The sequence below is a fragment of the Embiotoca jacksoni genome, unplaced genomic scaffold (assembly GCF_022577435.1).
Source record: "Embiotoca jacksoni isolate LCO1_2020_lvr unplaced genomic scaffold, fEmbJac1.0.p SCAF_2, whole genome shotgun sequence".
In the NCBI taxonomy this organism is placed as follows: domain Eukaryota; kingdom Metazoa; phylum Chordata; class Actinopteri; family Embiotocidae; genus Embiotoca; species Embiotoca jacksoni.
The window spans coordinates 23,075,514-23,091,286 of record NW_027185340.1 but is presented as its reverse complement, the minus strand read 5'-3'; the positions used below and the strand labels follow the sequence as shown (position 1 = coordinate 23,091,286).

At 43.5% G+C, this 15,773-nt stretch overlaps 1 protein-coding gene across 1 annotated transcript in view; it reads right to left on the bottom strand.

Moving 5' to 3' along the window:
* Positions 1–364: 364 nt before the first annotated feature.
* vwa8 (von Willebrand factor A domain containing 8) overlaps positions 365–15,773 on the bottom strand; it is a 73,690-nt gene continuing 58,281 nt past the window's right edge. Inside the window, exons 39-45 of the mRNA XM_069155086.1 lie at positions 14,911–15,067; positions 10,470–10,578; positions 6,734–6,859; positions 5,973–6,131; positions 4,234–4,332; positions 3,004–3,242; positions 365–1,888 (exon numbers count right to left, since the gene is read on the bottom strand). Of these exons, the coding sequence (XP_069011187.1) occupies positions 1,780–1,888; positions 3,004–3,242; positions 4,234–4,332; positions 5,973–6,131; positions 6,734–6,859; positions 10,470–10,578; positions 14,911–15,067 (998 nt within the window). The 3' untranslated portion in view covers positions 365–1,779. The remainder of the gene's footprint in view (positions 1,889–3,003; positions 3,243–4,233; positions 4,333–5,972; positions 6,132–6,733; positions 6,860–10,469; positions 10,579–14,910; positions 15,068–15,773) is intronic.

The window sequence follows — 15,773 nt, the reverse complement described above, 5'->3', positions numbered from 1 at the left end:
AAATTGCCAAACATTCAGTGTGCAGCGCAGAATAAAGGCTCAGCACCTCGTCAAGCTGCTGGCGTTCATTAAAACAAATATGCTGTATTCAGGAAAAAACACTTCGGTGAACACGGCTCTATGTAGTTAGTTACAGAGGTGGCAGAGTGTCGGCCAGTTTCGGTGCATGCTGATTGGTTAAAATGAACCTACGCCCAATAGTTCTCTATGGAGGGTGACAGACCCATATTCACACAATGGAATTGGGTCTGGTTCGCACCAGGCTGCGTTTGGGGACCAATTCGTACAAACTGATTATCCATGTAATAATCAGGCAGCAGCAGAAATCTGATTCAGTCGACACCTGACAAAACAAAGACTGGAGTAATGAGTTAACTTGTTTTATTAACATTTTGTACATTACTTTCACAGTTTATGTCACCATGAATTAATAACATTGTGCAATTAAATAGGATTTATTTTATTTATTCATTTATTTTAACATGCTTCAATGCACATTTTCAAATGCCCTAACATGAGCTTTTAACAAGAAACACTTTTGTTCCGTCAAACTAATCAGTAGAAACGAAAGAGAAGGTCAGGGGGAGATTAAAGTAGGTTAATAATGACAGAAACATCCCTCTATCAGAGAGCGATCAATAAGAGTTAGACTGTAGTTCTATTGATCCCATCAGTCCGGCAGAGTGATGTGTGATCCCAAATGATGACGAGACACAGATAGGGTGTTTGGTGCACGTGCCACAGGCCTGTGTGCACTGAATCTCTCAGCCCACACTGACACACAACCAAGTCACAGACTTTTCTACTTCCACTATCTCGCAGTGGCCGACGTGTGTGTGTTTGAGAAAAAGGCCGAGGAGTAGGAGGTCCTGCAATGAAAGGCGAGCTGAGATTCCTTGCAAGACTGAGAGCGCACAGTGCGTCAGAAGGGCCATCCACCAGGAAGGAAAGGGCCTGTGCCTGTTGACATGGATGCTGTAGGAGAATACACATATATATATACACACACACACACACACACACACACACACACACACACACACACAGCAGGGGGTTGTGCAACAGCGGCTGCCTTTAAAGAGCGTGTGCAGTCAGGTGGGAAATTCCCTGGACACAGTCCCGACATTCCAAAGGAGCCAAGTTTTTGCCGCTCGGCTCATCCAAGGTGGTGCGTCGGTGTCACCCTTCCTGTGTGTGTCTGTGCGTTTCTGTGTGACAGACGATAAACGAGGAGGAAATCCAAATTAAGTGGGGCTGTGTCAAGTTCGTGGTCTTTCCCTTTGAGTCTCTCCCGGTCCATAACAGGACAAAGACGTGTGTGTGTGTGTGTGTGTGTGTGTGTGTGTGTGTGTGTGTGTGTGTGTGTGTGTGTGTGTGTGTGTGTGCGTCAGCTTTCTGTCGGCCAAAAGCACAATGAAAAACAACAACAGGTTAGGCTGCGTGTTTGATCCCCACATGGGGTCTGAGACAGGCTCCAGACATTCATAACGCCTCCGGTATCATTTCACAGCAGAGTGCAGTCATACTGCAGAAGATCACAGGCGTTATGTTGAGCCCAGAGGCGCCTTACAAAGCATCTAAACACTATTTAACCGTGTCACGCCAACACGACACTGTGACAGACCGAAGGCTTCTGGAGTACACTTTGTCGTGTTGAGTCTCCAGACCTGATCTGATAAAAGTCATGTGATCTGATACAGGAAGAGAGTTAAGGACACGTGGTGATAAGTGTCAGAGCGAGCACAACACACTTCTTCTGAGGTTCTGAGTGTGTTTGTGTCAAGCACTGGACAACATTGTAGATGTGAAGATCTGCTGCAGTATTTGGGGGATCTGCTTGGTGTCCATGGCAACGAAGGATCTCCCTGCTGGAAGGGTCTTTTGGAGTCTGAAACAAAGAGCAAAAAAACAGAGATAGACGTTTAGGGTTCAACAGAGGAACTGAACTTTAACATTAGAATCGTTTTCCCAAAATAAAAAGACAGACAAGTGCTTGTTTTCAGTGTGAAATGTTGCTCAACATGTAGTGAAAGAGTACAGTGTGTGTGAATGAAAGCGCTGCATGAACTCTTTGTTCTTTAAATCCTCCGTTTGTTAATGCATTGCTCTGTTTTCCTCAAAGTGAGGACACACACATCCCGCACACAGTCCTAATGTGTCCTAAAGTCAAATTATGAAACTCTGGCTTCTCATAAATAAGTCCACGTGCTCACGTGCATGTGGGACATGTCAGAATATTATTATTCTTGTTGCTATCAGTTAAAGAGTAATTCCTTTTAGCTGCTTTCTGGTCATTTTTCTTTGCTTTCCCTCTTTTATCTTCCTTCTCTCTGTCTTGTTTCTCTCACTCTTCACAGAGTCATGAGCCCAAGAGCAAACCAGGTTATTGTCATTCTAAAGGCCCTTCAGCTCTCCACTGCATTCTAAGCCGGCGGCTCTTCAAAGGCCCCGAGGCTGACGAGCCTCAGCAGGGAGGATGTGTGTCTGGCCGGGAGCTCCAGAAGGAGCCTGGAGCAGAATGACAATAAGAAGGTGGAGCGGACTTCAGAGTGAATTTACTCTCTTTTGTCCTGGCAGCAAAACTCGGGATTTAATTTGAGACGTGACAACAAAGGTCAGCAGGACGAGCAGCAGGCGGGAACATGAGCACACCTCAGCTCGACTCAAGTGGATGGTCATTGTTCCACTTCGCTCTGACGTCTAGTTCGGCTTTAGTGGTTTTGGATGACTGGCTACAGTCAGGATTCATTTTGATGTTTAAATATTCATTTGAAGTTCTTTACATCTCCATGTACCTTCAGTTGTCTGCTCCTCTTTCATTCCTTCTTCTCTTCCCATGAACCTTTTCCCTCCTCTGTCTCGCATCTTTTCTTCCTGTTGGCCTCAACCATGTTTTCATTTTGGCTTCCTCTCCTCCCACTTCACCTGTTCTTCAATTTCGTATTCTCTTATTTCTGACTTGTACTTAACTCCACCAGGAAAGCCTCGTCTCCACCTCCTCACCTTTCAGCCTGATCGCCAAGGGAGCCGATGAAGATGGCAAAGGCGTTGACCTGCGGGTCCGATGTCAGGACGTGGGCGAAGCGCTCGGGCCGGATGCCGTAGCGCTCCAGGTTTGCATCGCTCAGCACCACCACGAAGTGCTCGTCCGCCTCCTCTCGTGCCAGCTCCGTAATGCTGGCCTCCGTGCCCTCCAGAGTGTAGTCGCCGCTCATGCAGAACTGAGAGTGGGCGTGCATGGTCTGCAGGATGAGGCAGATACAACAGGTTTGTTAGAAGAGGAGCTGCAGAGTGAACGCACTTCTTTCCACATCTACACTCTCAAATTTGATTCACTTTTAAACTTGCAGTCTTTCGCCCGAACTGATGCTAATTCAATCAGACTTTACACCTTCAGGAGACACAAAAGCCTCACGCATTTTTAGCAGTTTAACTTCTTATGACCTGTAAACAGACAGAACTGTAAAATCAGTAGAAAAAACCCCGCTTCCCTGGACAAATCAAACCAAAACTATCTGCATGGCTGAAAACCACGAGAAAACAGGTGCAATCAGAGTTCAGAGACTGTTCCAGGCGCACACTGATGTGCACGGAGCAGAAGGGAGCAATAACTTTAATGAGTATGTTTTTTTCCAAATTATGTTGCTTTATCAACATCGGAACATGTGTTCCATGTGTTTTTGTGACCTGTGCTACGTGTGAACTGCTGATTTCGACTCGGAAGAAACCTCTCGCGGCTCGTTGCTTTATTGTTGGAGACTTTCTTTGAAACATTTCAAGAGTCTCTGTTGCTGATTTCCTGAGTTTGACAAAGCATTTGATGTGGCTCTCTGCTCAAGTTTCAGGTCCATGCTGAAAAATCACGAATGTGCATGTACCAGTAGTCCCAAAAACAGGTGTAACCCATCTGCTGATGTTAATCAGGAGATGTGACTTGGAATACATCCTCACAAAAGTTATTGCTTCCCACAGCTTCGGGTTCATTACTGTGCTCTGCTGCATTTATGTGCAACACAAACACGTTTTGGACTTTCTGATCGCATCTCATCTGTTTTTGCAGCTCTGTAGTCCCATTTGAGTGAATATATACTTTTAGCTGCATTGGAACACAGACTTTTGAAGAAAGAAATACAACAATTCACACCACTTCCTTCAGTCTCTCTGGCTGAGTGTGTGTGGGCCCTTATTAGTATGGAATAAGAAAACATGACTGGGCTGATGAGGAATGTGTACCTTGAGGACTTTGAGTCTCTGTTTGTTGTTCTTGGGGGCTTTGTCTGCTGCGACCAGCTCGATGTCGTAGCCGTCACCCGAGTGGCCGACTATGTCGTACTGTGGAGAGAAAACAGTGAAAGTAACACAAGACCTGACAAAGAAAGTCAAATTTATGATGTGTCGAATCGGTGACAATATTCTAATTGTTGCACAACTCGGCCTTTTATGTAACCCCCCACATGGTAACACAGCACCTGGAATAGCACTCTGAAATAAGTGTGAAGACGCAGGTGTGACGGTGCAGAGACGTCAAATTGTAACTTACTCAAGGCTATCCTCGCTCCGACCAGCACCCGCTGCAGCGTGTTAACCCTGTCGGATGTGTACACGCCTCCCATACACCATCCATCATAACGGGCTTACATAAAGCTGCCTGGCACTCGCAGTTATTTCAGGCTGCAGGTATTACGTATATGGGCTATTTCTAAAAAGGGCAGTTATGGCCGTGGTGGTCAGAGGTATGCGACTCTGTGTCTCATCCATCCATATCGCTGTTGCTGGGTAGGAAGTCTGGTTTTGTTGTGTCTTTCCTGTCCTGTCAATTCTACTGTGTTTCAGTTGGTTTTATGTTCTTCAGCGATCAAGAACTCCTTAAATTCAATTTAAAATATGAAACATATCTAAAACGAGTAAATTAAAGCTTTTATGCAGCACTGACATGTAAGTTTACTGATCCATTTCTGGCTTGTGAATGAAGGTTTGAAGGGTGTAAATAAATAAATAGGACAGGAAACTATAAAGTGGCAGTTGTTGCATCAAGCCACCCCTGTTCTCACAGGCAGACAGACAGACAGACAGACAGACAGACAGAGAAGACACACACACACACACACACACACACACACACACACACACACACACACACACACACACACATAGTGGTGGTCCAGGGGCACACAGTGAAGGTATGTGTTATCAGATGCACTTTTATGTAAGGAGTTTTATGCAAAGAGGGCAGTTAGGCTGACATGTGGTGTGGACTGCTGAAATGTGTGTGTGTGTGTGTGTGTGAGAGATAAATGATCAGTATTATGTTGAATGTCACGTAGGGGCCAAGAAGTCTGTCTCCCTCTGCCCCCTCTCTCTTTTCAATGATTGGTGTTAAGATCGACTCCATATTTTCCATGAAATGTGTTGCCGGTGTGAACTCTTTCTCACCAGTAACAATGTGGACAAAACACAGCACAGTGTGCTCTACATGGTGAAGTCGTCAGCCTGAGGACCTTTGTAAGCACTTTGACCTCAATGTGTTTTTATTCAAAAGACCACCAGGGGGGAAAGTGAAAGTTTATTGACCCAGGAATCCCGCAAATAAAGTCTCAAGTGTGGGAAATGAAATTCACCTCAGAAAGAAAAGGCTTAGTTGGTTAGTATTATTTATTTTATGGCTATTTGACACTTGTTACTGTGAAACTGGTTCACAATCATGTTGCAGCTCAAGCACATATCTGAATCTATACAGAAAGTAAAGTAAGTAAAACTAGTGAAATTTCATCTAAAGGCCCAATTTAATTAATTAAGCTTATATGATATTTATGTCCTTGTGAAATCAGATTTTTGTACTTGACATACAATGCATACTGTTATCTATCACCTGATACCGTGATGAAAAGTCCCTTTGATGATAGTGGTACGTATAGGCGCGACAGTCAAAGCTTGTATCGTCTGTAACACGGTGTCTACTGAGACGCTCTCACCTTGAACCTGTGCTCATAGCTCTCCAGCGCCTCCATCACCATACACACGGCCTCCATGGAGCGCTCCAGGCGTCCGTCCACGCCGTTGAAGCGGTACATGCTGCCCGACACGTCGGCGAGCACCCGCAGACGTTTGGGCTTCTGCTGAGGGCTGCCCAGCTGTAAACACGTAAAAACAAAACATTCAAGGAAAATCAGCAGGTAGTGACAATTTAATTAAAATGAAATACTTACTCTGGATGGTGTTTTGTTGATTTTGGTGTAGCTTTCTCAAAATAACATTTGAACACAGGGCCAGGATTTCAAAACTGGCTGCAATTATTTCAAAGTAGACCTTCAGGCCCGACCAAAAATATGCAACACTCGGATCAGGAAAAGTTGGACAAACATGGCATGCATATTATGGTTGGTGTGTGTTTGTGTGATTAGTGTGGGAACTATCTCTGTGCTGTGTGTGTGTATGAAGTCATTCAGGCATACAAGACAGTACAAGAAATGACTGGAAACTGTGTGTGAGCTTGAGCAGAAACAGGGTGTAATAATAATCTCACACACATCACTGGAATGTAGCGCCTGACAGATAAAGGTCAAAAATTATGCGTGCGAGGCCGCGAGTGTGTGTGCGCGTTTGGAGGTGTGCCTGATGAAAATAAAGAACATTTCACCGTGGTTTAAATATATGGAGCAACACACACACACACACACACGCACACGCACACACATACACACACACACACACACACACACACACACACACACACCTCTGGGTCCAGCTCTCCCCTGCGTTTATAGATAGCCTTCTCTCCAGTTAGTCCATCGATGATTTTAGCATCATCCAGCTCTCCCAGAGCCTGGTTCTTCAACCATTGCCGCTCTTTCCCTTTTGCCTGAAAAACAGAGACACACACACACACACACACACACACACACACACACACACACACACACACACACACAGTGTGAGTACATGCTATGTACGAGTCAACAGAATACCATACTTCAAAATCTGTCTGGGGCGATGATTTCCATTCTGCTCTGAGGAGCTTTCAGAGCTGGGAAAGTTGGGAAACAAAGCTAAACAATTAACCCCGACCGTTGACACATTCAGACTACAAGCAAGCTTCACAGTAGATACAGTATGATCATAGTATAAAAGAGCTCATCCAACATCACTCTCTCCTGTCGTCTGGTTTCAGAGGAAGGACACCAATCCGTCGCTCTCCACCCACTTTGGGTCCCACATGATGAGTGCTGATCTTTATTTCTAAGTGTTGAGATTTTTCTTTACGTAATAGATGACGTGCACATACAAAAGAACAAAGATTAGCCAACACGAGACACAGGTCTTATGACTTCACATCGATGATAAGCGTCAATAGTTTCTGTAGATATACAGTTGTGTACTTGTTAACACAATGTACACTTTTCTTTTAATGCACAGTTCAAACAAGGAGACTTGTATGTGTTGTATAAGTTATATTTAGAGCTTTGTTCCCCATAAAACTAAAGTGAAGATGTTTTCATGCAAGAACAACCAGGAACAATCTGCAACAGTGTTCCCTCCATATTTTCCATTGCTTGTGTGTATGTCGTATTGAGGATGACATCATGTGGCGTCGCCATATTGAGGGGGGTCCAGATAAGAGCTTGTACTGGCAGTGGAAAATGTGCTTTAGTCATGCTGCAGAATGAATTTAAGTCTGGATGATATTCAGCACTAAATAATCTAAACATCTTCAGATCTCTAAATCTTGTGTACGGTACAGAACTGTGCACATTACAGCAGAGGCTGATTTTGTTGCCTTACTGCAAAAACATTTTACTCTTGCTGGACAATAAAGATCTGAATTACACTGGGATACAAAATAAGAGCTCTGCACATTTTTCAAGCCTCCACAAAATCCCCCCAAAGAACCGAGTTGGACTTGGACTAAAAACGCTCATCGTAAGTAGAAGGTTAATCATGAAGCTTCCTGAACGTGCTCTCAGCTGCTCAGCTGCAAAGTAAAAAGAAAAGATGGTGTAATGTGGTTTTAATGGTGCAGTTTGAAGTGTTGAAAAGGAACACACCTTTATGTGTAGCGCTGTGTGCGAACAGCCTGTGTAAATAAATGAATCAGGTTAGAGTGTGAGTCATGGATTAGAAAATAAATGTCTTCCTAAAAGTAAATAGTGAGAAATCTGGACTCGTCTAAGTGAAATCATCTGAGCAGGCACGTCTAATCACACTGATTACAAAGCTTATAACAAAGCTGCTCAGCATTGTTATTTCAGAACTTGGAGTAAGGAATGAAAAAATAAATGATCCTGGGCAGTGTAGGAGCAATAAAACCTGATTTATTGTTGCTGAAAATCGATTGTTGTGAGAGACCCGAGACATTTCTATTGCAAAGCTGTTCATCCGGGACACCAAAAGGTGTGAAGCTGCAAGGACCATGTCTTCTGTTGAAAGACAACATGTTCTCTTTTTCTTCATAAAGTAATTACATGTTGCACAAGGACAGTCACATAAAACAAAAAAGATGACTGCCTAATAAACTCGTTGTTATTACACACCCCAGAAGTAGATATTAAATTCTCACCTGTAATTTCAGTATGTTTACGTCAAAATAAACAGAAATGTGTTTGAGATATGGTACTTTAATGTACAGTATCTCAATCTTTCCTCTTACGGCATCTCTGCATGACCGCCATCTGTACAGGTCAAGACCCTCTGAAGCTCTTCTAAATATTGTCAGAGTCATTTGTCTGGTTAATAAAGTTCCTCGTGCCTTAAAGTCTACACAAATATGAACTGTTCAGTAAATCTGGGACCGGTTCAGAGTAGTTTCCTACTCTGAGACTGTTTGACAATACAGGTCCAGGTGTTTATATCTGGCAAGGCGCTCCATTGTTGGGGGATAAATGGAGAGGGCTTTCCCTCAGGGAGACTCCAGCAGATGGAAACAATACACTATCAGTTTATTGACAGCTTGGCAGCTATGGTTAAGTGTGCATGTATGTGTGTGTGTGTGTGTGTGTGTGTGTGTGTGTGTGTGTGTGTGTGAGACTCCTTAAATCACTCTTCAGGTATGGTAAAAAAAACAACATGACTTCACGGCGTCTCGCCTGCAGGGATTGGTATAATCTCCATCATTTTTACAGTGAGAAAAAAGCCCCAGGCTACGAGGACAAATATAAACAATACCCAACATTCTGGTTCAAAGCCAGGCTGCACACACCTGGATGGAAAACACAAACACACACACACACACACACACACACACACACACACACACACACACACACACACACACACACACACACACACACACACACACACACGCACACACTCACAAACACCGACCCACCACAACACATACAAACAGAGCTTCACACCTGGACAGGAGGATAATAGAGAAGGCTCAGTGTCACTGCTCTGTAATCATGGTGGCAGGCTGCAGGACTTTCCTCATACACACACATTTTCCTCACACACACGCACGCACACACCAGTGACGTTCATGCTGATACGCTCAAACAAAGGGAGGAAAGTGCAAACCAAAATAATGAAATGGAGACAATATGACATTCTGCTCCACCACTCCCGACGTGTTTAATCCTCATTCACTCCAGCCAATCAGAGAGCTCCTGGGGGACAGCGACCCCTCCTTCCTGTCCCGATACCATGTGTGGGGTTGCATGAGGTCAACCCATTGTCATCTACTGACTTTTGTTTTCTGTAACTTTACAATAAAAGCTACTTTATCAAAATCCACAGTTTGCATGAACCATGCTAAAAATCTGGATTCCACTGGACACGAGTCCATGACATCACATCTGTGACGCAGTTTTGTATTGTCCTCTGCATGGCTTCATACCTCACCAGGAGCGAAGCGTTTCGTCTGTTTGATTTTGTTGACGCTGTTGATTTTCACTTCTCTTTGACTTTTGTCACAAGGTGTTTTTATTTTGACCGCTGACCTGAAGCTCTAATGTTGTTCCTGTGTCTGACTTCCTGCTCGGCCGATCTGCTCTGGGCAGCTTCATGCTTCTTCTATCAAAAAAAAAATACATTGTATGTATTTTTTAGAGGAGGTGTGACAGACTTCTGGGACGCTCTCGAAACGCACTGCGGCTCGTCTCATCAGAATTGTCTAGAATGGCGGCGATCAGCTCCGGCAGTCGGGTCGCAGCCAGAAGGAGACACAGCCGGCCGTGAGCTGCTCAGATGAACTGACCTGACCGAAGCAGACTGTTGTTCAAACCAGAGAAGAAAACAACATCTTGGCTTTGAATATTTAAGCCATTTAAATGTGACGGGGATGAGCAATATCATGTGTTGACAAAGTGAAATCCTAATCATATGATGGTACTGTGGTTTCATCTTGGGTCCACTGACTACCTGCTGATCATAGCTGCAGGAGGAAGCATTCAAGATAATGCAACATTCATCAAAACAAGGAGGCTTGTGTAAGACAAAGTGCTGAATGTGATGCCACGTGGAGGGAAGCTGACCTGCAAACTGTCCAAGATGATGCGCAGCGACTGAACCTGTCTCCTCACAGCCGTGGAGAAGCGCTCGTACGTAGCAGCATCGTACTCGCTCATATCAATCTCCTTCAGCCTGGCAAAAACACAGAGGGAGAAGAGAAACACTGTGTGTTAGCCATAACTTCACTCTGCAAGCAAAGCACACGTTCCGTTCAAGCACAAAGTACGTTGGATTTGTTGTGACTTTCTGCTTTCTGGAGCTGTATCAGAGTTTGCAGGCCTCGGTTTTCATAATGGTACAAACCAGGTGAGTGAAAGCAGCACAAGCACACAAAACCTACAATCCACTTCCACCAGATCAATGTGGTTTAAAAACTCTTGAATCTGTAGACATGTGAATTTCATGTCCCCGGGAATAAACTAGTCCACCATGTCATTTAAAAACGGTGCCAACCAGGGGCGGGCAGCAGGGACACATTTGCCCAATTAATAAACAGAAGTTATAATTTGATTGAAAAACAAAGGTGCACATTGAGCAATGAATGTGAACAATGCCTGAAATCTATGAAGAAAAGAAGCAAGACGTTGTTTTGAAGAAGTAGCTACAAATAATAAATAGTGAGCTAAAAGTATCAAATTAAAAGTAATAAATATTTAACTGAGTAACATAACCAATGCTTAACTGAAAGTAAGACATAGTTAGCTAATAGTAATGGATTAAATCTAAAAATAGCCTGTCATGTAATAATACACAAAAATATCAGAAGTAATAACTAAAAGTAGCTAATTAACAAAATTGTTAGCTAAAACAAATAAATAGCTAACTGGAAGTAATAATGGATTCAATGTTTGGCAAAAAGTGATAAATGGATAGAAACATTTAAATAATGGATGACTTGTGAAAATATAACATTTTGCCCTTCACATTTAAATGAATTAGGTTGACAAAATATACGGAACATCTGTCAGTGTGACACAACACAGTTCAACAACACCACAAACGCCCGTTTAAATAAATGAACACCTCTTTTAATCAAACTGGACTCATTGCCGGGCTTTTGTATCATACTTTCTGCTCCACCTGTCGGTGGATGTATTGTTGTGGCTGATCGGTCTATTCATGTAATAAATTCTGTTCAAATCAAATTGACACGTTTGAAAGCTGATAGGGGGATTTGATGTAGGCACATTTGGAGCTCATCGACATGTGTTTGTGGGTACGAATCTTCTACAGTCCTCAGGACACCTTTAAATGTCACTTCGTTAGTTTAAGTGATGCAGTTCAAAGTGTTTCACTGTTATCATGTGAACTTGAACATCCTCCTTCTTGGAAATTAAACTTTTAACTTAGCTTTAAAGATTCCAGGTTTTGTGCAAATCATCAAACTCTACTACAAGCATCATCATCTTCTTCCGTCATCTCAATGCCTGTTGTTTTTAATTCAAAATCAAGTAAATCTATGGATGCTAGGCTACTACTCTCTGAATGCAGCAGGGCAGAATAATAACACGTTTTTATTTTACAAATTTGCTCGTACTTCCTCTTGTGCGGTAGGTAAAGAAAGAAAGTGTGAAAAAAGGGACATGTTTTAATGAGCCCGGGACAAACTGACACAGAGGTCAGTGTTGTTACATATGGAGCACTCTGAGTGTGTGTGTGTGTGTGTGTGTGTGTGTGTGTGTGTGTGTGTGTGTGTGTGTGTGTGTGTGTGTGTGTGTGTGTGTGTGTGTGTGGTTATTCGCTCCAAAGCACACCTGTGGACTTGACAAGACAGGTGGTCTGAGACTCCCAAGCCCAGTTTCTCAGTATAATCCCACTGTGCAGGTACTTTAGCATCACTTACACAGAACCCTCTTCGGGTGTGGTAGGGGTCCTACCTCCACCATGTTTGCGCAAACTGGTGTGTGTGTGTGTGTGTGTGTATGTGCGTGTGTGTGTGTGTGTGTGCTGGAGAGAGGTGGGTGAAATCTCTGCCAGGTGTTTGAAACTTTTGGTAACAACCAGACCGTAACCATCACAGAGATACAGAACAGTGACTTCAGAACACAGGCGGAGGATGACAGAGAGCCTGTATGGCCTTATGTGTCACAGCTTGCAACAAATGTGTGTGTGTGTGTGTGTGTGTGTGTGTGTGTGTGTGTGTGTGTGTGTGTGTGCGTAAGCAGGTTCAGAAGAATATATTGTGTAGCCTGCACTGGCATCAGCCATGCAATCAAAAGATTGCACGCACAAACTCACTCAGAGGACTTTATGACAGCAGCCAGTGTCTGTATGAAACCACATTTGAGTGCTTGATTAAATTGTAGATTAGGTCCTCTTTTGAATATTTAGCACACATAGTATGTTTCAATGTGTTTATTTCATTTTACAATGATTGGCCTTGATTGTGGCGTCTCACACACATTATATATCCAGTTATTTTTGACCTGCACACAAGCCTCTCTGTCTGTTCCTCTGCATTCACGTGATGTTCTCTGAATGTGAAAAAGCCCACAAAACGGTGCATAGCGGAGTGGCTTCCTCCACACATTCCTACGTGTGTATATATATGTGTGTCTAAGGATGCATGAAAGTGGATGTGGTCAGTGGCCGTAGCTATTTCCCTTAAATTCCTGAACTTTGACTTAAACAGGACGGAGTGAGTGAGTGAGTGACAAACAGAAAGAAAGAGTCTGCTTTGGCTCAATAAGGTGGAGGCATGCTGAAGTTTCACACACACACACACACACACACACACACACACACACACACACACACCACAAAAACAAGAACGTAGGCCGACACTCCCTGCAGCTAAACACACTAGACACATAGCAGCCTTGCATCCACCGCTATGGCTCCTCCTCTCAGGCCACAGACACTGATGAAGAAGCTCGTTTTCTACTCAGATCTTTTCTTTTAAGATATTATTTTTCTAAATTATGAGGCATTTAATTAGAGAAGCAGAACGAGTGCTTTGTTTGTTACTGTGGCTTTGCACGTCTGTCAAACATCTCAGAGTCCCACAAGAGTCAGACTTGCAGCTCACTGTGGTCGTCCTGCTATTAACTGGCATCTCTGTTCTCATATTCTAAGAAAAGCATGAAATATGGTTCACACTGAGCAATAACAACACGTTTATTGCTGAAGCACGCGTTCCATTTTTTGTGTGTTTGTTACTCTGACATTTAGGAAGCTTATGAATTCACAGCTGAAGGAAACTCGCCTCCATTCTTGTGTTTGTTTGTATGTTGTTAAACTGAACCACAGAATTAGTTACAGTTTTAAAATCACATATTGCTCAACACATCTGATCACACAGCACATTCCTCACTATGGAATCAGAATATAGCAAAGAACGACGAGTGAAAGTTCGATAAACAGGATCACAAACTGTTGTGGAACATCTTTTCTGTTGTGGAGTCAATTTAGAGTTTCTAGGTGAAATAAACAGCCTTTTCTGACATCCAAAATAAGAAAGTACACGTTTGTAAAAACACAACTAGAAACATATTCAGAGAAGTGTGTGTTTGTGTATCTGAGTGTGTGCACGATCACGTGGATATTTCATGTTTCAGGCATACCTAAAGCCTGTTTTTGCTTGTGTGTGTGTGTGTGTCACATACTCAAGGGTTTCTGCAGGGATTATAGTTTGATTGATGTTGAACCTTAAGATAAGTAAACAAAGGAGTCAGAGTGAATAGAAAGATATGGAAGCAGCCTGACAGTCGCTCTGTGATATGAAGAGAAAAAAAATAGCATTCGGTAGGTATTTCTGTGTTCTCACCTGTTGTACTAAAAAACACGCAAGCAGGAGTGACAGCTAGTTAGAAACAGAGAATCAGCATGTCGCTACAGGATATTCTCAGGGCTCAGTGAGGCACTGATGGACGGGCAGGAGGCGGGGAGAGGACAGTTACAAAAACACAGGGAGTGAAATGGGGAAAGACAGAGGGAAGAAGAGAAGAGACAAAACAAGAGGAGATGAAGAGAGAGAGGTTGTCCTGTTGGTGTGAAAGCAGCCAGTGAAGGAACATGAAGGAAAGAGGGACGTGGAGGGGTGGAGGTGAGGTGGAGGTGGGGTAGGGGCGTGAGGGAGAAAAGAGAACAAGACTGTTTGAAGCGAAAGCGAACAGAGACGGCCTTCATGGTGGAGCTAGTGAAAGGGATGCCCTCTCAACCCTCCTCTCTGAAGTGAATGTATGTATACACACACACACACACACACACACACACACACACACACACACACACACACACACACACACACACACACACACACACACACACACACACACACACACACAGAACTTCAGTTCTGGGTATTTTCTGAGGCGGAAAAAGACAACAAGTCCAAAACATGTGCACACCTCACCGAAGTTTCCCACCTGTGGAGTCGACTCAGTTATGATGTTATAAGTTAAAGATCGAGCATGTTTTTCTAAACCGAACAGGCATTTTCAGAGTGTATTTCATGCTTCCTACCTTTCTTTGAAGGCTTTCTCAGCCATGTCCCGAGCTGCTCTGCGGACCTCTTCTGGGACAGCATCTTTCTCAGCCTGGGAAACCTGGTGGACCTTGTGCCCTGCATCCAGGCGATAGGGGCCCCCTTTACCACCCAGACCTGCAGTGTCTCTGCCGCCTGCAGAGGAACCAACCAAAGTCTTATGGAGGCACTAAAAAAAATTCTAATTATGACTTGGAAACAATTATTTTACCCAAAGTTTCTCAAAACTACATCTGGATTCATTTTACTGCAATAACACACACACCATTAATGTTGAACCACTGGTCTGTGCAGTCATAAACCCAAAGATACTATATATTTTTATGGTAAAAGACTTATGATAAAGGCAGTTAAATTTCTGTAGATGAACTGATGGATTAACCGACTGATTGGGTGAGTTCTATTTCAATTGCGCCTGACTTCATCTGACTTGATGGTCGGCGAGATCTGCCGGTGACTGCAGGAGGAGTATAAAAAAAGCTGCTGTCAGGTCGGACACGTTCAACTTCGGGTGCCATGCGCGAATTCAAAACCACGGCTGACCTCCCTGTGTTTGCCTTTCATTTTCAAATCAGTTCAACTCCATTATATATATATAGCTAAATAGCACCAAATAACAACAGAAGTCACCTCAGGGCTCTGGAGACAGTGAGGTCCTCACAAACGGATCTTCCAACGACACAGATCATCCTATCATCATCAATGAGCAACATGCCAACACATTGAAATCCATCCAAGCTGTGAAACAGCAGCTGGTAGTTCATATAGGTCTGTGTGGAAAACCTGCAGCTGCTCTGTGGTTTGTATTTGAAGAATATGAGCGTTAACCTCGATATTTCAG